At 40.2% G+C, this 26,474-nt stretch overlaps 2 protein-coding genes across 2 annotated transcripts; both read left to right on the forward strand.

The window, feature by feature from the left end:
* Positions 1-10,772: 10,772 nt before the first annotated feature.
* On the forward strand, positions 10,773-11,708 carry LOC306647080 (olfactory receptor 7G2-like; the record flags this gene model as incomplete). Its single annotated transcript, XM_079116110.1, has 1 exon — positions 10,773-11,708. The coding sequence occupies one exon, from the start codon at positions 10,773-10,775 to the stop codon at positions 11,706-11,708; it is 936 nt and encodes a 311-aa protein (XP_078972236.1).
* Positions 11,709-18,732: 7,024 nt separating this feature from the next.
* Positions 18,733-19,656, forward strand: LOC306646151 (olfactory receptor 7G2-like; the record flags this gene model as incomplete). The annotated part of the gene is made up of 1 exon (XM_079114605.1): positions 18,733-19,656. One exon carries the CDS (start codon positions 18,733-18,735, stop codon positions 19,654-19,656), a length of 924 nt encoding a protein of 307 aa, XP_078970731.1.
* Positions 19,657-26,474: the final 6,818 nt, after the last annotated feature.

Consider the following 26,474-nt stretch of genomic DNA (forward strand, 5'->3'; position numbering starts at 1 on the left):
GTGAGAGAAGGAATTGGAGAAGGTAGGAGAAAAGGAGAAAGAGTAGTAACCATGGAGATAGAAATCTCATTGTTGTACCCAATTTTTGACCATTATTGCCCTTGAAAACTGCCATGTTGCAGGACTGTGGTGTATTTTTATCACATTGTAGGGTTATATATTCCATAAGTGTATTTTCTATGCTTCCTTGGAAAATTTTAAATTTTTAAGGAGAATTCCATGTGTTACTGTAATTCCCAAGTCAGACTTCAAATCTGTTCTGTTGTGTTCAGCCATTATTGATTCAATTTAAAACTCCATATTTTAAATTGTGTTTTGCAGAAATGAAAATAAGTATTTGTGATGTTGATGTCCTATCAGTATCTTTATCTGATGCTTAAATTGAATATTATTCTGAATATTCTGTGTCTTTGGAAAGAAATGAAATTTAGTCACACACTTGGGTTGGAATCACTGGCTATAGCAGGGTAACTTTCTTCCTTTGGGAAGCTCCAGAGAGTTATTTTCTAAGTGACTCCTCCGGTGTCCCCTCCAAGTGGCATGTTCCTGGTGTTCCACGTCATCCCCACATGGTTCACTTATCTGACCATCTAAGGCTGTGAAGCATCACTCACTTACTTTACAACTCTCTTACAAGCTTGAGAGTCATTTCACATAATATTGATCGTTTATTGTCTCCTGACTGAAATATGTGTGTTCAAAATATTTCATATTTCCTAACATCTAGTAGCTCTTTATATAATCATAATATCAATCTTTTTGTACAGATTGTAAGTTAATTCTTCATTCACGTTTCTGCATTTTTCATGTGTTCTGTGGTATTTAAAAGCGACTCTCAAATGTTTGACTTTTCATATTTTTTAATGACTCCATATCATCACAGTCCTTAATAGTTTTTGACACTGAAACCTCAACTTTGCCCCAGGAGGACTTTTATAACCTTAGATATCCCAGTCTAGGCTGATTCCACATGAGATTTGTCTTTGCCTGTGATGTAAGAATGGAATCAGAATCATTTTCAGTACTTTGCACCATTTTAATCATTTACTGTAATGCCAATTTGGAAATAAAGAAGAAGCTCACTTATGGGTTCATGTTTTCTGCACCTTTTCTAAACCCTAGAACTGTCCTGTCTATCCTTGCACTAATATCATCTGTCTTAGAGATGGTACCTCAGAAGTCAGTTAAAGTACATTCCTCGTAGAAATGAAGATTTTTAGTTACAGTCCCAAAGGTACCCTGTTCATAGGCTCACTTTTTTATGACTGTTTGTAATTTTCTACACTCATCCATGCCTTTTCGTATTTTCTTTATTATTTCACATGCTTAAAATAAATGGAGGTAAAGCAGTATAGTACGATACCACAATGCTACCTTGATTCAAGTGTATGAAATAATATATAAAATGGTGATGGATTTAAGAAAACAAGTTCATGAGAAAGAGTTAGATTGAGTGAATGATATTGATGAACATGTGAAAATATTCAATTCACTAGTGATAAAATGTCTGTAATCAGCCACTACCACAGACACTGTCTCCACGTATTCATTGTGGCTGAAATCTCACTGTGACTCCTGGGAGGATCAATAAACCAACACAGCACTGTTTGCCAGTGAGACAATCTCTCAAAGCACTGTTATTAATTAATCATAATTTGAACCCTTGATACCCTCATATGGTGAAAAATGTACCCTAGAACTTTGATGATATTTGAAACAGCCATCATGAAACTCTTAAAAGGGATTGAAGAATATGTCTCTATTGATCAGTGAAAACTATTTGTAAATCACAAATGAGAATCTAATGAGTTAAACACATAGAATAAAGATTAAGATTCATGCAACATTCAGTGACTTTCAGAGTAAAACTGCTGTGAATGCATTTTGGCAATGTATTAGTTATATTAAAAAATATTTCATTTACCCACAGCAAAAAACAAACCTATGATTCAAATATAAAACTAGAATCAGACTCCAGAACTGCCAATGTTTTAGTTAAAGGAAGGCTGGATCCCAGGTAGAGAAGGGTGGCTCATGCATGTGTGCGAGAGAGGTGAAGTGTGGGGAAGCAGGGATGGGGACACAGGATGTGCAATGTGGCTCTGCAGAGTAAGGGCCTGGGCCTCCCGACTGGTCTCTCTAGAGGCTTGATCCCGAAGGACTTACAACTGCCTTAGGGTCAAAGAGCAAGTTTAATGTTTGCTAATGAAGGTGTTGGAGCCTGAGTCCCCAGGGACATAGGAACTGCACACATTCTGTGGCCAGTCAGGAAACAATAGCTGAGGGTTCTTTAGAGGCCGACTTTGTCACAGAGCTCAGTGTCCCCTTGATCCCTCTACCCCTAAGAGAATGGTCCTCTGTGTTCATCCAACACCTAGGGGAGGTGACCAGCTTTTTTTCACAATGATGCCTGTCCAGTAACTCGAGTCTCCTAGACACTGCTTTGGAAATGAGTCCAGAGTCCCCCACTGTTCCATCCCGTGGAAGCTCTCAGGAGAACTCATGCAGAAGATGGTGGACCCCAAGCCCCCAGGGCTCCTCCTGCCTGTCCGTCATCACTAAGCCATATTCTTGTGGAGCTTTGAAAACCCTCCCAGTGCAGCTGTCCTGTAGCTGGCCTTCTGCTCTCTGTGTATGGTGGCAGCCACCGTTTTCCTCTTGAGCCTGAACCCCCAGGGACATAGGAACTGCACACATTCTGTGACCAGTCAGGAAACAATAGCTGAGGGTTCTTCAGAGGCCAACTTTGTCACAGAGCTCAGTGTCCCCTTGATCCCTCTACCCCTAGAGGATGGTCCTCTGTGTTCATCCAACACCCAAAGGAGGTGACCAGCATCTTTCTATAGTGATGCCTGTTCAGTAATTAAGTCTCCTAGATACTGCTTTGGACATGAGTCTCGAGTCTCCAACCTTCCATCCCGTGGAAGCTCTCAGGCAAACTCATGCAGAAGATGGTGGACCCCAAGCCCCCGGGGCTCCTCCTGCCTGTCCGTCATCACTGCAGCTGTCCTGCAGCTGACCTTCCACTCTCTGTGCACAGTGGCAGCCACCATTTTCCTCTTGAGCACAAATCCTCTCTTTGCAAACAGGATGTGTGTGACAAGATCATCCGTCATTGCCTTGTACCTTGTGGAGGTGGAAGAGAGACATGTCAATCAGATACACCTCACTTTCTGTTATCTCCCCCAGATCTTCATCCGTATGAGCTAGGTGTCATCTCTGGTAGCTGACTGAGGATCCTGGGGAGGAAGTGTAGACCCAGAGGATGACATCCCTCACATACCTCTCCTCCTATCTAAAACTACAAAATATTTTATGTTGCAAGAACAGCAGGAAGAGTGTGATAATAATTTTCCAGCTGGTCACAGTGGTGCATGCCACTAATCCTAATGGCTTGGAAGTTTGAGGCAGGAGGATTGCACGTTCTAATCCAGCCTCAGCAACCTAGCGAGGCCTTGAGCAACTCAGGGATTCTCAGTCTCTCAATGAGAATACAAAGAAGGCTTGGAATGTGGCTCCCTGGTTAAGCACCTCTGGGTTCAAACCTCAGTACCAAAATCATAATAATAATTTTCCAAATATTACCATTCACACTATTCCAGAATTATAAATGTGCACATTGTGCAGTTCCAGCTTCAAGTCCTGCGTCCTCCACAAGCAACACAGGTGCAGAAGGAACCCTCAAACCACCCCAATCTCCTCCTTCCCTTCTAGGAGGCAGGATCAGGGGATGTTTCCCAATGCCTGACTTCACGTCACCATGGATTCATTTGTACACAAATGGAGAAAGGATAGCACCATCATATTATTCAAATAAAAATGGAGAAAAGAATTATGCTATAATAATACAGTGCATCACAAGGTAATTAAAATTATTTAAATAGAAATGAAGCTGAACATGAACTAAATCTATATTACATAGAAAGTTCCAATAAAATGATATGCACAGTATAATTCTCTTTATTAGATACAGCTTTTTACATTAGAAGAAGCAATTGTTTGTAGAGGAATAAGCCCTAATGCAATAAAAATCACAGGGTACTCATACTTATCACATTAGTGTACTGATTAAGCTGGAGAATGGAAAGAAAGAAGATCATACAACAAACTTGACTTCAGGTGCATGAATATCATTTGTTACTATGACAGAAACTAACGTCAGGACTGCAAAGTTGGGAATTCAGTAATGTTGAATGGGGTGCCCAGCCATTCATTTTTGTCTTCTATAATTTTGTTATGCTTGGATGATCCATAATGAACAGAACACAATTTGTGTGTTTGAATATGTATTTAAAAGTTTTTCCAAAAATACCCTTTAGAAGTCAGAGAAGTTACATACCCCATCGTTTTAAGAGATACGCAAAGCCACCTAATAGGACAGGCAGCGTAAGCAAAGTATCTGCACATCTAACTACATAGAGTTTTTTGCTCAGACACTGATGCTTCCTTATTCCTTCTTCGTTTTAATTTTTATATATTTCATTAGCATACAATAATGCCTTACAGTGATGATTCCATAAATTGGAACAACACTTTTGGACCACCGGCAAAAAATCTGAATATACATATGACTAGACAACTAACAGAAATAAATGTTAATGTCCATCAAAAGATACACATAAGATGTATACAAAAAAAAAGAGTTAGAAACATCTCATGTGCCCATCAGTGTATTTAAAGGAGTCAGGAGTCAGATACTTTTCAGGGGCTCAAAGTAACAAATACGCAGAACCAAAATTTAAGCCCAGGTTTGTCAAAAACTATTCATACAGTCCACCGTACTAGAAGGAAATCACATACTTGGGCAGCGGCTTCAAACTATGCTCAGAGACACAAGCAGTACACACACTTTCTCCTCTACTTGTAATAAAATTTCCATATTAAAAATTATTAAAACAACAGAGCAAAATGATCAAGTGGGGTTCACCCTGGGGATGCAAGGTTAGTCAACATAGGAAATCAATAAACATGATTCATCACATCAGTAGACTTAAGACAAGAATCATATGATTATCTCAATAGAAGAAGAGAAACACTGGACAAAATACAGCACCACTTCATGCACAAAACGGTAGAAAAACTAGGGATGGTAGGACCATACCTCAACATTATAAAAGTGATATCTGCTCAACCCAAGGCCAACATCATTATAAGTGGAGAAAAATAGAAAGCATTCCCTCTAAGAACTGGAACAAGACAAGAATACCCTCTTTCAACACCTTTATTCAACAGCATCCTTGAAACATTAGCCCGGGCAATTACACAGAAGAAAGAATTAAAGGGATAATAATAGGAAAAGAACAGCTCAAACTATCACTATTTGCTAATGATATGATTCAATATTTAGAATAACCAAGAATTCCACCAGAAAACTTCTAGAACTAATAAATGAATTCAGCAAAACAGCAGGATAAAAAATCAATATCCATAAATCAGATGCATTTCTATACGTAAATGGTGAATCCACTGCAAGAGAAATTAGGTAAATTACCCCATTCACAAGAGCCTCAAATAAAATGAAATACTTGGCAATAGATCTAACAAAAGAAGTGAAAGATCTCTGCAATGAAAACTACAGAATACTAAAGAAAGTAATTGAAGAAGACCTTACAAGATAGAAAGATCTCCCATGTTCTTGGATAGGAAGAATTAACATTGTCGAAATGGTCTTTCTACCAAAAGTGTTATACAGATTTAATGTAATCCATATTAAAATCCCAATAACAATATTTATAGTAATAGAAAAAGCAATCATGAAATTCATTGGAAAAATAAGAGACTCAGAATAGCCAAAGCAATCCTTAGCACAAAAAGTGAAGCATGGGTCATCACAACCCCAGACCCACAACAGTCGTAGAGTAATAAAAACAGCATGGTATTGGCATCAAAACAGGCACATAGACTACTGGTACAGAAAAGCAGATACAGAGAAAAACACACAAAAATACAGTTAGGTATTACTAGACAAAGGCACCAAAAATATACATTGGAGAAAAGACAGCCTGTTCAACAAATGGTGCTAGGAAAGCTGGAAATCCATATGTAGCAAAATGAAATAAAACCCCTATCTCTCACCATGAACAAAAGTCAATTCCACGTGGATCAAGGTCCTAGGAATTAGACCAAACACCCCAAGTCCACTAGAAGAAAAAGTAGGACCAAATCTTCACCACATCATCATAGGAACTAACTTCCTTAACAAGGCCCTTAAAGCACAAAAAGTAAAATAAAGAATCAATAAAGGAGATGGATTCAAACAAAAAAACTTCTTCTTGGCCAAAGAAACAATCAATAACATGAGGAGGGAGCCTACAGAGCAGAAGAAAATCTTTACATGTACCTCAGAGCATTAGTCTCCAGGATATATAGAGAACTCAAAAAACTTAACACACACACACACACACACACACACACACACACACACAATAACCCACTCAACAAATGGGCTAAGGATGTGAAAAGACACTTCCCTGAAGAAGAGAATTAATCAACAAATGTTCGCCCTCTAGCAATTAGAGAAATGCAAATCAAAACTACACTGAGATTTCATCTCACTCCAGTCATGATGGTAATGATCAAGAATACAAGCAAAAATAAATCTTAGTGAGGATGTGGGGAAAATGGTTCACTCCTACATTTCTTGTGGGTTACAAATTGGTACAACCACTATGGAAAGCAGGGTGGAGATTCCTCAGAAAACTTGGAATGGAATCACCATTTGACCCAGTTATCCCCCTCCTCAGTTTATACACAAAGGACTTAAAATCACCATACTACAGTAACACAGTCACATCAATGTTTATAGCAGCACAATTCACAATAGTTAAGCTATGGAACCAACATAAATGCCCTTCAAGAGACGGATGGATAAAAAAAAAAATGTGGTATATATACACAACAGAATAATGCTCAGCCTTAAAGAAAAGTGAAATGATGGTATTTGCAGGTAAATGGATGGAATTGGAGAATATTATGATAAGCAAAATAAGTCAAACCAAAATAACCAAAGATTATATATATTCTTTGATATGCAGACACTAATTCACAATAAGGAGTTGGTGGCTAGGGAAGAATAGAGATACTTTGGATTAGACAGAGGGAGGTGAAGGGAGAGATGGGGATATGGAGATAAGAGGATAGTAGAATTAATAGGACATTATTACCCTATTCACATATGTGATTACACAACCAGTATAACTATACACCATATACAAGCAGAAGAAGAAGTTATATTCCATTTATGTATGATGTGTCAAAATACATTCTACTGTGATATATAACTAATTAGAACAAATATACATTATTAAAATACAATTTAATAATCCGGTTTCCTGATATGATATAGTGGGTAGAAACACATAAAGTGGAAGGTAGGTTTTTATTTGTAAGTTCAATGTGTTTTATGTACTAGGTGCATAAATGCAGGTGAGCAGAATCATCGGAGTGTCCTAGGTGATGTAGGGCTGGCCTCATGGGTCAGGAGACCAGCCACCCTGATTTCCCCTCTTCTAGAGATTTGGTCTTTATGGACATGCACTCCTGGGATCAGAAAGACAGAAACATTTCTGGTATAATGAGGAGCTGTGGGTATTGAGCCCCAAGGGACAGAGAGACTGGAGGTGTCAGCTAGTCAGAACCTCACTCAGAGGCCTAGGAAACCAGGAAGCAGCAGCTGTGCCTTCAACCAGAGAGGGTCCTTCCTGAGCTGGAGCCCACAGACTCAGAGTGTGTCTTCCACCCTGAGACATGGTTCTATCTTCACATCCAGGTGAGGTCCTGGGTGATTCCCAGGGAAGCCAGCAAGGGAGCTCAAAGTCCCTTGGTTAAGGCTTTGGACACAGGGAAGGGGCCCTGCTCCAGTTGTCTCCCAGGGAAGCAGTGAGGGAAGTGCAGGCAGAAGATGAGGAGAAGCAGGTCCCCATGACTCTGCTGCCGACTAAACGTCCAAAGACATTCTCTTCAAATTTTTGACAATTTTCAATCATCTTCATAATACTGGGAAATTGCTCTCTCTGGACAGCTGCAGAAAACTAATCACCTCCTAACAGTGGAATTTAAGATAGAGGAAAAACTGCGTATATCAATATTAATCAATAAAATAAAGTGCCTCGGCATGTACAAATACAGTACAATGAATCTTAATGGTAAGTGTAATTACAATGCACCAATAAAAACATGAAAAAATGAATAAAGTACTTAAGAATGACACTTGTAAATGCAGTGTACAATAGGATTCCATTTACATAAAGTTTTAAAAATGCAACATAAAGCAACTGCTATCTTCTGGAAGAATAATACCAGACTTAATGAAAATTCTTGGAGAATAATGTCTATAAAGATTATGTGACTGTTTCCATGGGGAAAGAAGCAAATTAAGTGACAGCAAGTACATAAAGCAAGGGAATTCAGTTATTCCTCTATCATTTACTGATTTGCTGCAATAAAAATACAAAAAGCAAGTGTGAAATGTGCATTGACTGCTGAGTAATGAGTGCAATCCATTCTTGATTCATTATACTTTAAATCATTCATCATATTTTAAATATGATGAATACTTATGTACTTTTATAGGTTATGAAAATATTAATTTTTGCATGTTATAGAATTAATGTAAATAATTTTTTCCTACTTTAGCAATTCATGGTTTTGTGAATCAAGTGTTTGATTTATGTATTATTATTTTCTTTTCATTGCTCTATATGTCAATCTGTGACCAGGCCAAATGAATACTTGTATCATGGATGCTTCTTTCCTTTCTTACTTTTACACATAATCAAGATTCTTAAAGGTCATTTCAGCACACAAACTATTCTCTGAAATCTGAATTTGTTGAGCTAGAAATGCTCTCTTTCTTTCTTCTACACCCAAGTGTCCCAACCCATATCCTTGTATGGGATGAAGAGTATTGTGGGATCTTTCTCCTGTAAGTCACACACACACATACACACACACACACACACACACACAATGGGAAGGGTCAGTGTGAGCCTCACCTGCCCAGCACTTTGTGGGTTGCTTGGCTCCATTCATTTGTCTTCATTCAAACTGTTCAATGATGCTTCCTTGTACCTTTACTGAGATATAACTGTGCAAACGGCAATTGTACATATTTAGTGTATGCAAAGTGATCGTTGGAATATGTAGACTATGAAAGTCATACTACACTGTAGCTAATGAAAACATCAACCAGAGAGCTCGATCAGATAAAATACCCAGGGTTCTCATCCAGTTGAACATTGTTTGCCTTCATAATGCTAATGCAGGGCACTGAAATAAATTCAGATGTGTGAGTATTTGTGTATGTATATGTATGTATGTCTGTTTATCTAAATATATATATATACATCCAGGGCATGACATCTGGTAGACAAGTATTCTGTCACCAAGCTACAAACCCTACCATCCATTTTTTATTTTGAGACAGGTTCTCACTGAGTTGTGTTGGCTGGCCTTGAAATTGCTATGCTTCTGCCTCAGTCTCCCAAGTTGCTACAATCAGAGGCAAGTGCCACCATACCAGCTGCTAGTCTCATATGGTATCAAACAATCGCCATTGACATCACAGCTTCATCATTCCCATAAGAGGGAAATCTGTTCTCTTAAGGGGCATCCCTCTTGAGAAATTGGATCATTAAAGCCTGTTTTTCTTATGTGAAGATAAAAAAATTACTACTTTCCCATGTGTTTTTGAAGGAATCCATGCATTTTTTTGCCACTTATTTTTTTTTTCCTTTTGCTCACTATTTGATTTTATGATATGCTACTTACCACTTTGAGGGAAGTAATTTCATTAGAATGAGATGAAGAATGCCTCATAAAGAGTTACTGAGTTTCATGCAGAATTAACTTCTAAGGCAGATTGCTTGGGTTTCCAGGGACAGTCTTACTACACTTCAGGTTTAAAATCAATACTTACTACTGCATGCTCATGACTACCTGGCTGGGGGCTTATCACCAGCTACCATTAACCTAATGCATAGAAGGGAACATACATTGAGAGTTAAGGAAATCCAGGGGATTTGTTCAGTAAGAAACTATTTCAGTAATAAAAGGAAAGGATGAAACATGAGAGGTTGTTTATCAATGACAGTTCTGAACTATCCAGAGGCATTCCCAGAGACTGGTCATGACAGCCAACCCAGCAGTCAGACAAATCTGTCTCTGCCAAACTCCAACTGTGCATATTATGTCCATGACAAGTCCTCCTGGGTCCATGGGGCTCACAGGCCCATGAACTACCTTATCTACAGTTTGATGATCCTTCTCATGATGATGAGCATACAGTGTTAGAGAGCAAAGGTCTAGAATATGTATATGCTATGTTTGTGTACAAGGCATGGAACAATTCGAAAGGAATTGTTGTAATCTCATCACTGGGTATGTGGGAGAAACTGTCCACGAAAGGGAGTTGTGGTTAGCAGAAGACGGATAGTGGAATGGAGGGAGACAGTAAGCCAGGGATGCATTATAACACTCTCCTATATGCAAATCACATGAGACAAAGATTTGGTGTTTTTTTTTTTTTTCTTTGTTGTTGTTGTTGTTTTTCCTTTTTTTATAAAGCACAAGTTTCTAAAGTTTAGAGTTATCAAAATCATCTAGATTGATTGTTAGAATATTTTTGCAGTTCCACATACTCAGAGGTTATCATTATCATAAGATGAGTCTATAGTGGTACCAAGAACTGTCATGATTATTAAGTTCTAGTGCTTGAGAAACCATTTATTTAATCCAATTCTTACCCAATCTTTTCCATAGAATTCACCAACAATATGGATCCCACAAACCAAACAACTATCTCAGAATTCCTTCTCCTGGGACTGACAGATGACCCAGCACTGCAGTCCCTCATCTTCAGCCTGTTCCTCTCCATGTGCCTGGTCACCTTCCTGGGAAACCTCCTTATCATCCTGGCCATCTACTCTGACTCCCACCTCCACACCCCCATGTATTTCTTCCTCTGCAATCTTTCTTTCAATGACATCTGTATAAGCATGACCACCATCCCCAAGATGCTGGTGAACATCCTAACAGGGGATCAGAGCATCACCTACACAGGCTGCCTCACCCAGGTTGCCTTTGTCATGCTATCTTCATACTGGGAAAATTTTCTGCTTGCAGTGATGGCCTATGACCGCTCTGTGGCCATTTGTCACCCCCTGAGGTACACAGTCATCATGAAGCCCTGCCTCTGCATCCTGCTGGTTCTGATCTCGCTGTTTGTTAGTATTACGGATGCCCTCCTCCACACTCTGCTGTTGCTGCGACTGTCCTTCTGCAGAGACCCAGAAGTCCCCCAATTCTTCTGTGAATTTGCTCAGGTTATCAAGCTCTCTTGTTCTGACACCTTCACTGATAACGTCATAATACTTATTGCAGTGTGTGTATTTGCTGGTGTTCCTTTCTCTGGGATCATTTTTTCTTACATTCACATTGTGTCCTCTGTCTTGAGAATGCCCTCATCAGGAGGAAAGCAGAAAGCCTTTTCCACCTGTGGGTCTCACCTGTCTGTTGTCTGTTTGTTCTATGGCACAGGGGCAGGAGTGTACATTAGCTCTGCTGTGTCTGATTCATCCAAGAAGACTGCAGTGGCTTCAGTGATGTACTCTGTGGTGCCTCAAATTCTGAACCCCTTTATCTACAGTCTCAGGAACAGGGACATGAAGGTGGCCTTGAGGAATCTCATGGATAGAATAATTTCTCTATAATGATGTGTCATTTACCTTGGATTTAAATTTCTAGAATAAGAAAAAATGCCAGGATTACTTCTGTGCCAGAATGCCTGGTACATCCATCACAAGTTTTCTCTAAAAATATTTATTTTGATGAGACAAAATAATGTCCATATGTACATTAAATTGACTTGAACTCTGACTTTCCTTTTTATCTAGCTCTGTACTTATGACACTTGATTTCAGTTCTGTAAAATCAGTTTCTTTCCTTGAGTTTCATAGAAGCAGAGACTGTGAGAATGATTCTTGCTTTGGGAAATTTTAGTTCTGTCATACTCTTAGAAAACAGCAAGCTGGAGAAGGTGAGCAGGTGGAAAACATTTAATCATCATTGGGTTCTTCGATACGTTGCAGTTTTTCCCTGGTCCTAGTGTTCTGAGGCTATGCTAGTTATCTGCATTTCTGCTGGAACTTCACGTTGGTCTTTGGTTTTGCACAGTTCTGTGATGTTTGGCAAATGATGAAACCTCTAACCTTCACCTCATTGCTTTGGTTTTGGTTCTATTTTAGTGATCAGATATGGATAAAACTCAGAAAGGAGCATTGTATAAGGTGGACAGGGGAAGGGAAGTTTTGTGCAAGATCAAGTACATATGTGGAGTCTATGTTCAGCCCAATTCCATGGTCAGAGCTATGTGTCTTGCTTCTCAGAGGTAGACAAACTGAGAACTGTTTCAGGTAGCTGAAATGTCCTACTTGACGAAGACATAAATGAGTAATTCCCTGGAAAGATGTTTCTATGTATGGTCCCTATAGCATTCACTCTTCTCTCTTTTGGTATTCATAAAATTCACATAATTAGATATCTGAGTGGGGGAGATTGTTCTGTGATGTTGGAACCATCTCAAGAGATTACGAAACTAGTTCTCAAGGAAAAGGAATCCCTCAGTCTAACATATTGACGCAAAAAAGAGAATCAGCGTTCACTACAATATTTCAAAGTGGGGGTGCTTAGTTCTGGGGATTAAGACATTATGGCGTCCTACTTGGGGTGGGCCTCTTCCACAGACCTATTCTCCTCAGATTCTCCAGGGATTTACAGCAGGTACAGGTGCTGTTTCTGGACATATGGTCCCAGAGACACTCAACTGGTCACCCTTCACTTCGTCTCTCTATGGCCACGTTTCTGTGGAGACACACAGAAGACAGCTGTGCCATGAGTTGAGCTGAGATTCTGGAAATCATACTATATCCTAATCCCCTCTCTTGTTAATATGAGCATATATGAAAAGGGTGAATATTATTCATTTTACAAGACAAATTTTGCCTAGGATAAACTTATCCCTGATAACCTGTATGGCCAAACTGTAATTGCATAACATCTTAGGAATACACAGAGAAGACAGAAAGTTTATAAATTCAAACAGTACTTGTTTGCATATATTTCCATATTTTTCTTACAAAATACTATTTTGGAGGACTCCAATGAATATTTACCCACCCTTTAATAAATGCCTTCAATTTATTACATCAGTTGACTTCATTTATATCTTGACATGTTTTCGAGGCTATGACTGATCTCTGGGTGCTCCTTGTCATTTCATCACTGATCATCTGAGACTCCATCCTGCTGTTGGGTTTAGGAGGTGCTCATTCATTTTCAGTCCTATTTTACATGACCTCAGGTAACAATGAATCACAGGGTTTCTTCCTGATGTTGATAAAAGTTGGGTAGTTATTCTGTTATTGTGAATAAAGATGATGGTCTAGCCTGTTTCACTATTGCTGGAGAAATTGTAAAGTAGTTTCTATCTTGTGTTGGGTTCACTGGCTATAAGGGTGTCAATAACCTCTTTTGTGTGTTTCCATCAAACTTACCTGCCCATTTGGTGATTCTGATGCTCCAAATTGTCACAATACATTTTCATTTATGCAGTCTGATGCTGGGAGTTAATGTTTTGCTAATTTATATTTCTCTTTTAATGAGGTGGTGTTCTTCACATCTCTTATACAAGTCACTTCCTTTTCTTCTCCTTGGGAAATGATTGGTTGGGATATTTCCATTGAGGTATATGTCTTTTTGTCAACGTATAACAGCTCTTTTTTATCTGGAAATTCATCCCTTTATCATAAAGACCGAGTCATTAAAGAACATATTGACAATCAGAAGACCTTTCCTCCATGTGAAGACCCACACAAAAGATCACATACTGTATGATTCAATTTACACAACGTCCAACAGCAGGCAAAACTTATCTGTATAAGAGGAGTCAGTATATGGTTTCTGTCAGGAGGAGGAAATGACTGGTAGGTGGTAAGTAAGAGATTCTGGGTAGAGTGGCACTTTATTTCTTGGTCCAATTGGTGAATACATGGGAAATTTGCTTTGTAAATTACATCAATGTGTGTGAATATTGACAATCTGGGTGCTTTTTATGTATATATGCCATACTTCAATTTAAGCTTGTAAAAATATAAAGCCATAAAAAGAAACCATCTTAAACCTGAACACCTGGGCATGCACTAAACACTATAAAGCTGATGGAAAAAAAAAATAGGCCAAATACACCAAAAGTGAATTTTCATAAATACAGCCTTTTTCATTTTACTTTCAGTGGCATCAAACCTACTGGATTTACTTAGAATTTGGAATGATCCAGAAATCCACATTTCATTTTTCCTCCAATTCACGAAAAAATTAAGTCCTCATTGTGCCACTAGTTTTCTGGACTATCTATTTTGAACAGCAGATTTTTGCATCTCTTCCTGAGCTAATATCTTATGTCTTCATTAATGAAACAAACTGACTCCTAAAATCTATTTTCTTGTGTTAACAATCTCCAAGCCCTCCTTTCATGAACCATATGCATATTACATTCTTCTTCCATGTTGGTTGTGCAGAAATTTTAGAAACAGATAACATCTAATAAAATGATTTACTGTCACTGAATCATACCTAGAATTATTTCTTTTTTTGGGGGAGGAGGTATTCTCTGCTTTATCACCTTTTCATACCGCAAAAAGGAAGATTTCTTTAAAATGAAATTTATCTTACTTTTGTTCTCATATGGTTTGTTTCTGATATTGCTTCTTAGAATAAGATTACTTTCAACGTTACCTGGCTTGAGATATGGTGAATGGAGTAGAGAAGAAGGAAGTGTCCCTGTGGGACGGGCTGTTAAGTTAGATATGGGAAGGAAAAGGTGGCACACTAAGAGTGTCTCAGTGAGAGCAAAGACAATGCCAGATTGGGGAAGGAGAGGAGTTGTCAGACTAGCCATTTCCTCAGACAATGGTCCTGATCAGGAGGACAAGAAGCTCACTGTACAGGAATCACTGCTGAGCTAGCTGTGCTGATGGGATGCTGGATCCCTCCATGTGAGGTTCACCCAGGCACCCAGGTGACATATCTCAGTGTCCCCTTGTTTTCCTAGCAGGGCTCCTCCCCATCCTCCTCCTTCTCCTCCTCCTCCTCCTCCTCCTCCTTCAGCAGCTACACAAGCAATCTGGAAAGTGGGGCTGGGACATTGTGTGTCTCTTACCCTAAGATGCATCTTAGGACTCACAATCTGCAGGATGGTTTCTTATCTTTTTGCAAGTTCTTGCATACATCATCTTTCATCTAATTCTTCTGTTTGGGAAATAACATGTGGAACATTGCACATTAATGACTGTGATCTAACCATAAAGTTACAGTTGTTAAGACTGCCTTATCAAAATAATGGTCAACATAAGAGATTTCAGGAAGCCCAGTCGCTGCCCCTGAATGTGGCCCCAACTTTGAATTTGCCTCTAGATGTACACCACCTATGTGGATGGGGAATTGAAGACCTTGATAGCCATGGGGTCTTTGTGGCTGCCCTCTTGTAGAAATTTCAGAGGGCTTGTAATGTAATTGTGCTGGCATTTCAGGGTTCCTATCATGGTGCTGGTGCTCAGAGGTCACCTCATGTGATGGCAGATGGCACCTTCCACGTTCTGACATCCCGAGGTCAAATGTACATGAATTCCCTTGTACAAATGCCCCCATGGGGCTGTGGTAAAGCACAGTTAGAGTGCTTGCCTAGCATGTGCAGTACTGGGGTCAATCCCAGCACTGAAAGGGTGATGGTGTGGGGATCTCTCTCCCTGGACCACCGAGTTTCCTCATTTTTGAAACCCTATAGTTTGGATATCTGTCCTGCCATGCCCCATGCACAGAAACTTTGGTTGCCAGCCTGCAACAGGACAGGAGGGGATGGCACCAGTCAGAGGGGCTGCAATACAAGGCAACTAAAGGGAGGGTGGGGCCCCAGACTCTCCTCTCTCCCTTTTTATTTCCTTTCTCCTCTACCAAATGTTCCCTTCATGAGGTACTGCCCTGTTGCAGTCCAGAGTGACAGAGGAAGAAACAGTGAAGGGAAACATCCAAAGTCCTCAGCCTAAACAAACCTTTCCACTTTTTAAGATGCTGCATCTAACATACTTGTTATAGCAAGAGAATTCTGACTAACACAATATCTTAGCTAATATATATTTATTTGATGTAGTCTCACATCTACAGAACATAGCTTTACCCAAAAACTAGAATCATGCTTCCTGAAGTAGTTAGTTAAATTGGCAGACCTTTGTTTGGAGATGAAAAGGAGCCCTATAATTCTTTAAAGAGTTGCCATGTGTTGCATGAACAGGGTCCATGTAGTACAGCTGAGCAGAGACATGCAGAGAACTGAGTGGTGCAGGCATGCCCTCAGGGGTCAGGAACCTGCCACCCTGAATCCCTCACTACTGCAGTTGGTCTTCAAGGAGGTGCACTCTTGGGATCAGAATGTTAGTACAATAGCTGATCTAATGAGGAGCTCTGTGTATTGAGCCCCTGAGACACAGAGACAGCAGAAGTGAGCCTGGGACCACCTCACTCAGCAGCCCTGACCCAGCCAGCAAGCAGACCTATGCCCTCTTCCACAGATGAGCCTTCCTCAGGAACCTAGGACTCACTAAGTCTGCTGCATTTCCCGAGGACAGTCTTCCATTCAGTCTCCAGGTGAGATGTGGAACAACATTCCTCATGAAGCCAACTAGACAACAAAAGTCCCTTGGTTGAGGCTTCAGAAGTGAAATTCAAGCTCACCTAATTCATTTATTATTAATTCCTCTTATTTCCTGTCTCAGCATACACCATGTGAAATGAACCCTGGTGTCAGTGATGCCTCCTTATTTATCTAGTGGAGTCTCTCAGCCAGAGAGAGTTTTCAGCACACTAATACTCCCTGATGTTTGCATTTATCATAGTAGGATGTTCCCTTATGGTTGTCTTATTTTGATTTGCCATTACATTGCATGTTTCTGAAAACTGCATAGTGTTGCATATGATGATTCTTGAGAGTGACAGAAGAAACCAGCAGGAAATGTCAGTATCAGGCTGTCTATTTGGAAAGTTCTGTACTAGGTACTTTTAAGTTGTTAATTTCTCATCATGAATCATTCCCACAGATTTTTTACAATGTTATTGAGTATGATTGGATAAAAATTGCGTGCATACTGTGTGTACACTAGGATAGCTGGAAATACCATACACTGCAAAATAATGACCACATCAAGGTAATAACTCTTCCTTCTTGCATTTCCCAAGGTGCATCAGCCTGGGGAGAGGCTGATGTTCTAGGGCTTGGGTCACAGTCAGATTCTGTAATCCACTATTACAACAAACATAAGTGCTGTCCCTGAAACATCTGTCTCCCTGTGTAGACAAGGATTTTTTGTACATGGACACTCCTAATAGGACTCAAAATTACTTTATGGCTTTGAGTTACCTACTTTGTGAATACCAGGGATTTCTTTTCTGTATTCATATCTTTTTTATATGCTTACATATTTCTATTTTTCACTCATTTATCTCACTTTTAAAAAAAATTGATACACCATTTATCAACTCCATAGTTGAATTTCGTTAGTATGAGATAGAGAATCTCATAGACAGAGTTGCTCAGTTCCCTTCAGATGTAATTGCTAAGGGAGATGACCTATGTTTCCATGAGGGAGTCTCTCTCCTAAGCTTCAAGCATAGATGTGACCTATTCTTTGTGCAGTTTCCCGTGGATGGATGTACTCAGCTCACTATAAATAATTTCCTGGGTAGAGATGGAATATGCTTTTTAATAATTGAAGAAATACTTTTTATTTGAGGTAGTGTCTTGGAATGTTGCCCAGACTTTCCTCAAATTCACGATTCTGCTGCCTTGGCCTCCTGAGAGCAGGGATTACAGGCATGCATCCACTCACATGGCTCAGACAGATGAAGTTTTAAGGCAAGGAGAAGACTAGAGCCTTGGTCTCCAGGATATATTAGAATTGCAAAGCACAATGATGAGATCTGAGTGAGGCCTGAGGAATGCTAGTTCCGCACCATCCAGAGGCATTCACAGAGATGGGCCTTGAATCCACACAGTAGTCAGTGTACGTGAGCCCAACCCAGTTCTGACCAGCTAACACTGTGGATCCCACATCCATGGTCTAAGCTCACCCTACCTCAGGGTCTTCACGGGTCAATGGGGGGGATACGCAGCTCCACAACTGCAGTTCCCCAAGTGTGTCATAGGATTCCAAGGAAGCCTAAGTTACAAGATCGATTTCTCAACTTCATTCTCATCTTTAACTTGAAGGCCTGGGATAACTGCCTGCTAAGCCCTGCTTCACACTGTGCTTCCTGCTCAGCACTTAGGGCAGGACAGGAAACCATGTTGGTGTTTCATAAGAACTGAAGGCAGTGAAGGAAGCTGAGGCAGAAGGGGGATGACTGAGGAGCAGAGGGGAGGAAGTGGCAGAGGAAAACGTTGGAATATTGTCTTAAGCTCAACGTGCCCATGATGACTACTTTTCATTAACTTACTCTCAAAACCCAACACACATGAAAGCCATCCAGAGGGTCTGTTGGAAGCACACATATCTGGTTCTCATTACCAGAGGGAATCAGCAAACAAATTGGCCTGGGGCCAAAAACCTCTGTTTCCATTGTCTTCTGCAAAGGGCCATTCATTCTATGGTTTGTCTCCCCATCTTTTCCATCAGAACCTTCAACAACATGAAATTCAGAAATGAAACAGCCATCTCCGAATTTCTTCTCCTGGGACTGACAGAGGACCCAGGTCTGCAGCCCTTCATTTTCAGCTTGTTCCTGTCCATGTACCTGGTCACCGTCCTGGGGAATCTGCTCATCATCCTGGCCATCAGCCATGACCCCCACTTGCACACACCCATGTACTTCTTCCTCTGCAGTCTGTCCTTTAATGACGTCGGTTATACCACATGCACAATCCCACAGTTGTTGGTGAACATCCAAGCCCAGAATCAGACTATCACCTACACAGGATGCCTCACCCAGGTCTCTTTTGTCATAATTTTTGCACTCATGGGAAATTTTCTTCTGGCAGTGATGGCCTATGACCGCTATGTGGCCATTTGTCACCCTCTGCAGTACAGGGTCATCATGAATCCCCGCTTGTGTGTCCTGCTGGTTCTGGTCTCCCTGCTCATTAGTGTTGCTGACGCCCTACTCCACACTCTGCTGTTGCTGCGGCTGACCTTCAGCTCAGACCAGGGGATCCCACACTTCTTCTGTGAACTTGCTCATGTCATCAAGCTCTCCTGTTCTGACACCCTCATTGATAACCTTACAGTACTCGTTGCAGTGTGTGTATTTGCTGGTGTTCCTTTCATTGGAATCGTTTTCTCTTATGTTCGCATCGTGTCCTCTGTCTTGAGAATGCCCTCATCAGGAGGGAAGCATAAAGCCTTTTCCACCTGTGGGTCTCACCTGTCTGTTGTCTCCTTGTTCTATGGGACAGCTTTTGTGGTGTACCTTAGCTCAGCTCTAAGCGACTCCCCTAGTCATTCTGCTGTGCTTGCAATACTGTATGCTGTGGTACCCCAAATGCTGAACCCCTTTATCTATAGCCTGCGGAACAGAGAGATGAAAGAAGCCCTGAGGAAGCTTTGGGTAGGATAGGTTCTCTGCTGTGATACATCATCTGCATGGACTTCGGATTTGAGAGTAAGAGAAAGTGACATGATGCCTTTGGAACCAAAATGCCTGACACTTCTGTCACTCTATTTTATTTTTACAATGAGATCAAATTATGTCCAGGTGCATTGTATCTGGGCTTGAAACCTGACATTTCTATTTATCTAGTTTTTAACATTTGACACATGATTTCTATATTCTAAACAAAATTTCTTTCCTTGAGTTTCACAGAAGAGGATCCTGAAGGAGGGATTCTGGCTTCAGAGACTTCGTGCTGTTGCACTTAGAAAATGCCTCTTGAAATGACACATGCACACCCTAACTCTCCTCACTTGTTAATAGGAACCTAGGTGTTAATAGGGTGAATGTCACTCATATAAAAAAATATTTGCAGAGAATGATGTCATGCAGATTATTTCCCTGGGGCCCTAAATGTAATTTCACATACTCTTATAAGGAAGGCACAAGAAGAGCCAGAAACTGAACTAAGGCAGACAGTTTTTGATTAGCTTAACACATTTGTCTAAAACCTTATGTGCTTATTTCGCCTGTTCTAATGACTAGCTCTCACCCCTGTGCTCATGCCTGTCCCATTCACTACATCAGTTGGCTCCTTTTCCACCTTGATTCACACTTCCTTGGAGGAAATGTGAGCCAGCTCCAGCCTTGTGGTGGGCTGGTGACTATGAGTGTGTTAAGGTACTCCTCTGTGCAGTTCCATCAAGTTTGCTTATGTGGTGGAACACATTCCCCAGGCCATTAGATGAGCCTGGTCTTCCACATCATCAGGAAATACTGTCCTTTTCCCAAGCAATCAGGTGACATGTACTATTGATTTGCTCATTTGAATCTCTCTATTTATGAGGTGGAGAATCTTTTCAGGCCTTATTTGAGTCCCTCTTTTTCCCCCTTTTTGAAAGTATGTGTTTGAGATATTTCCATTGAGGCCTTTATCTTTGTGTTAATATGCCAAAGTTGTCTATTTAACTAGAATGTCAATCCCTTTTAGTTGTCTTGTTGTCAATTTGTTATTCATGTGTTTGTGACACTTAGCTTCACTGTACAGTATTCAGTGGGTACACACAAGGGGTTCATTTTAATATATATTGGCATGTCCACATATTCCTTAATAATTTGGTTTCAATAAGTATTGATATTGGACACTGTTTTTACTTCAATCCAAAGTATTGAGTTTTACTTTTTAGTTTGGAGGTATGAAATCTCCTTGAATTTATTTTTCAGATTTGAGGTGATACAGAAATCCACATTCCTTTTTAATTATATTTTGGCAATAAATAAGCTGTTCATTCCTGAGTTGTTATTTCTCTGGACTCTCTTGTCTGAACCCTAGGGTGTCTGTACCTCTCCTTGAAATCACTTATGTCTTCTGTCTTCATTATTGAAGACCCGTCAATTAAGTAAGTGCACATAACAATCCCCAACCCCATATATTACAATCACAAAGCTACCTGTAACACAGGTTACATCATTTTTGCTGATTTGCAATTTTCTTCAAAATACTGATAAGAAATACACATTATTTAAATCTGCATCATGTAGTATTTGGAAGTATGTTGCATATTGAAGCCAAGACCATGAAAGTGTGAAGGCTGGGAATAAAACTCTACAGCAATAAGGAAATGTGATTACATAGTTACTCCACATTGATTACAGAAAACAGTTTAGAAATAGTTAAAAATATTCACAAATAATGGATCAACATTCAAGGACACAAGCAGAATCTCCCTCTAGTGTTTTGGGTATTTTTGGTACTTTCTCTGCGTTCTCACTGTGTCAACTGGGAAGACAGGAAAACTTAAAGTGAGCTTCTAATTTAGTTACACATGGATGGATTCACATTGTTTCTTAGGAGAGGGTTACAAGCAATCTGGAAACTTGTGCTGGGACTTTGGGTCGCTTTTATCCTAAAATTCAGCTTATAGCAAAAACAAACTGCTGGTGTTTCCTTCTGCTTTTGTTTGTTTGTTTCAAATTCCTGCACCTTCTTCTTTCCTCTAATTGCCTCTGTTTTGGAGAAAACATGGGCAACATATCACTTTATTGGTAGTTATAGTTCATTCACAATTGCTATGAATTCCTCATCAAAATATTAGCCATAACACCTGAAGCATCAGGAAACAATCTCGGGCTCTGTGTGTGGATCCCATATGATGGTGAAACCCACCTGTTGGACAGAGGGCAGAAGTCCGTGGTACTTGAAGTAGTCCTTGTTGCTGTTTGCAGGTGGGAGGGCTCAGAACTAAGTGGTGGAATCTTACTGATACTTCTGTGTTGCTGATATGGTGTTTCTCAGAGGTCATCTGAGAAGGCATGTGGGCCCCTCCAAAGTCTATCATTCAGAATTCAAGGGATATGAATTTCTCTTGCAGAATCGCTCTCTGGGGCTGAGGATGTAGCTCAGTGGTTGAGCACTAGCCTAGCATGTTTCAGACCCTGGGTTCCATCCCGAGCACCTGAAAACATACATATGTGTAGCAAAACAACTCAAAGCAGATTTCCATACTCATTACTCATAATCTTTTCCTCTCCTATTTTCCTGAGGCTTGTCCCACAAGGCACTGGCCTTTTGACTAATGGATTGGAAAGCACATTCTCTAGGTCCTGTTTTGATGCTGCCACTGGATGTATACTACCTATGTGTTCAGAGAACTGAAGACTGAAAGCTAAAAGACTCCGTTATGGCTTTGTTCTGGTAGATGCTTTCAGCAGACAAGTGATGGTGTCTTGCTGATGCTGCAATAATCCCAATGGATTGCTACTTGTAAGTCCCTTCAGATGGTGGTATAAGGTCACCATGAACTCAAACATCTTCAATATCTCCAAATTGCTCCAAAATGCAAACAACCAAACAAGAGAAAAAAACAGAACGTGTGCAGACTCTGGTCCTGCTGGTGGATGCGACCTCTATTTCTTCTCCCTTTACAGCCACACTTCCTGTGCAGCACTCTAGACCCACTTCCCCCAAGTCTTCTCCCACCATTTTCTGGGTCCATCAGCAGGACTTTGCTCTGATTGTTCATTTCCAGGTTCACAGTTCCCTCTTCCACGGCCAGCCTGGTCTTCCTCCTGAATTAAGCTCCTGACTTCTCGTGCCCAGTGACGTGGAGACTGTCAAATCTCCTCATCAAGCCAGCAGTGAGTGTGATTAGGGTCTTTGTTGGGGGATTTTCAGAGACTTCCATGAGTTCTCTGTCCACAGAATTGGGTTTAGACAGAGCTCACCTCTTAATTCATCAAGATTTGTGAAGTAAGGAAGTTCTGCTTCTGCCCATGGAAAATAACCCCCCAAAAATATTGTTTTCCAAGCTGGAGGTTAGAAGGGCTTTCTTGCTGGTGGATGTGAATCCATTAAGTCCCTTGCTTTCATCTCACTCCCCATCTCCTGCTGAGGTTCTTTTCTTGCTACTGGGAAACTTCATCATGTGTTTACACGCTACTGTTCTCTGTACGTGGTACCCGGGAACGCTGATGTCCCTTAAAACCCTATTGATGTCTTGGTATCTTTTGTCAATTGTTCCAATGGCTGAAATAGAATGAGGTTAACATGTGAAATATGCCATAATGATGCTGTCTTATTATAAGTTGAAGTAGCATGTCTTATAAATTACAAATTCATGTCCCAAGAATTAATATATTATAAATGCAGACAGTAAAGAGGGAAAAATATTGAGCATTTTAATATAGAAGTTTTCAAAAGCACATGAACTTGAACCAGCCCTCCACCTATTGAATGGTGGTTGAATCTAATCCAGTGACTGAGTGACATATCAATTAGCTCTGCCTTTGGTGACTTTGTAGCTGAAATAAAAAACTCATTGTGTCCCATCATCTGAGAAGTATCACACCTGTAAAAGTTAAAGAGCATATAACATTGATATATAAAATATGACATAATTAGTAAATTACATGATATTAGTACAACGTGATATTTATAACAATGGGTATGTTATACATGGGTATATACATGCAAGGTCTATATTATTATTTACAACCTGTTTTAAGGCACTTGTGTCAATTTCATTGAAGTATGTGTAGAATTGAAATATCAGGAGTTAATAACTTAAAAACCAAGAGCTGAAATTTCACATCGGAGTCCCCTAATGTGAAGAAAGATGTATTTTTAATCCTCTGTGTTGGAACTGAAAATGCTGTGCATGGATGGACAAAGGGAGTAAAAATACAGTCTGTAATTTGGTTTGTCAGCACTGAACAAAGGGAATATAATAAAATAATAATACAATCTTTAAAAACTGTGTGGGAAAACATTATAGTTCAGCAAACACCCCCTGATGACTAACTGGATTACCCAGAGTTTGTGCAGTTTTACAAGGTCAGATCTTTTTTGTTTCCCCTAATGTGCATGCATTAAAGATCTGGTGGCCAGTCTGCAGGGCTTCTTCAAAGTGGTGGAACGTTCAAGAGGTGAACCAAAGTTAAATGTAATTGGGTTGCTGGGGCAGGCCATGAAGTCACTAGCCTCCCTGTCTCTTATTACTTCCTGGTGGTTCCCAAGGCCACATACTATGTCAATGATGACTTACACAGTCACAGGCCCAAAGCAACATGCCAGTGACTGTGGATCAGACCACTGAACTATGAGCCAGAGGAAAATTTCATAAATTTAAGTTGAATGACCTTGGGAGTTTGTTCCAGCAATTGAAAGATGAAGATCACAGTGTCTTCGCAAACATGTATAAAGATACTATTTAAACCTATCCGTTTTTCACATCTAAAATGGAATGGAGCTTCCTGAAAACATTAATTAAATGGAATAGACTTTGTTTGTGACCGAAAAGGAACCCTGGAATTCTTTAGAAAGTTTCCATGTGTTACATGAGCAGGGTCCATGCAGAGAGTTGAGCAGAGACAGTGCAGAGAACTGAGTGGAGCAGACATGGCCTCAGGGGTCAGGAATAAGCCACCCTCAATCCCTCGCTCCTGCAGAGTTGGTCTTCCAGGACATGCACTATTGGGATCAGATTGTTAGTACAATAGTGGCTATAATGAGGCACTTTGGATATTGAACCCTGGGGATACAGAGACTGCAGGAGACAGCCTGGGACCACTGCACTCAGCAGCCCTGTTCCAACCAGGAAATAGCACCTGTGCTCCTCCCAGAGGTGAGCCTTCCTCAGGATTCTCTGAAATATTAATCTACCTGTACTTCCTGACAACACATTTGCTTCTTCCATATCAAGTTGAGATTTTGAACCAGATCCTTCTTGATGCCATCCAGGTAATTACTCTTCCTTATTTAATGCTGCATATTATCTTATTTAGTAATTCCTGAATTCATTTTAATTCCTATATATTTTCTCATATCAACTTGCCAAGCAAATATTGATATAATTGGTGGTTCCTTCTTGATTTCCTACCTGTCCATCACAGAGATCATTTCAGCACAGTACACACTTCTCTGATGTTTGCATTTATGATGCTGGGGATGCTTTTCTTGGTCTTCATTCCTCAATTGCCCTGACACATTCTCTTTCTGTGGAGTGAAGAGTGCTCTGTGCAGGTGCATGGCAGTAAAAACAAAACCAGAGGGGAAGTCAAGTTCAAGTTCCTATCTCAGTCCCACACTGGTGCATTGGCTCTACTCATTTCTCACCATGAAACATCCCCACAGTCTTTTCCAAGTTCATTGGGGATAGTTTAATAAAAGCTGTAAGTGCTCCAGGTGTACAGTGTGATGGTGGGATGTGAATATACATTGCAATATGGCGACCACAATGGCATGAATTGACATATCTCCCTGCACTTCCCTTTGTACAAATGCAACATCCAGGTTGCTCTCAGAGTTGAGGGCTTCCCTTTTGCAAAGCATGTTCTAGAGCTTCTGTGACCTTCATTCAATGTGTGTGGATTCAACATCACCCCAAATTTGAAAGTCGTCCCCGGCACTTCTCTGGCTAAAAAGAACACTGCTCCAACTTGAGACGTGTCTGGTATCCTATAATTGTGTTATCTTATGCTCGTTTTCTGAATATCGGGAAATTGTTTTAGTATTCATAATTTTTTCAGGTTTTTCTATGCAATTCACTGAGATTTTTCTCATTTTTCTGAAATATTTCTTTAAAATGATATATTAATTATCAACTAAATCATAGAGCTACCTTAAGAGGAGACACAGAGTCTCTTGTGTCATGCTCATGTTTAATTAATTGCTGAAGGAGATGGGTGATGTTTCCGTGGGGCGTCCTCTGAGCTTCAAATGTCATAGAAACATTTCCTAGTCTTTGTTCAGGTCCACCTGGATGGATGCTATCCAGAAACTATTATTTATTTCATGGATAAAAATGGACATACTTCAAAGGCAGGGATAAGGCTAGTGGCCTTGGTCAGGAAGAAAATATTGAAATTGCACAGAAAAATCATTAGATCTGAGAGATCATCTAGGAATGTTAGTTCTGTGCTATCCAGGCACATTAACAGAGATTGCTCATGAATCATTTCAGCTGCCAGAATATCTGGGCTGAAACCCAGGACTGACCAATCCTCTGTGTGGATCTCACATTCATGCTGTAGCCTCACCTTACCAAGTGTCCTCATGCATAAACGTAGGTGACGGTGAAAAATAACCCACATGAACTTTGACTCCTCTGTCAGGTGACTCTGAATCAAGCCAAAATGAGGGAATTATTGCTTTATAAGAAACATTTCAAAAATTTATTATCCTCTATTTCATAACATCTTAGAATAGAGCTGATTGAAAACATATGCCTTTGGCTTTGTTTCTTTCTCCTATTTAGCACAAAAAGTGGAACAAAATCAGTGTTCCA

This window comes from Sciurus vulgaris, assembly GCF_902686455.1.
Source record: "Sciurus vulgaris genome assembly, chromosome: 16".
NCBI lineage: Eukaryota > Metazoa > Chordata > Mammalia > Rodentia > Sciuridae > Sciurus > Sciurus vulgaris.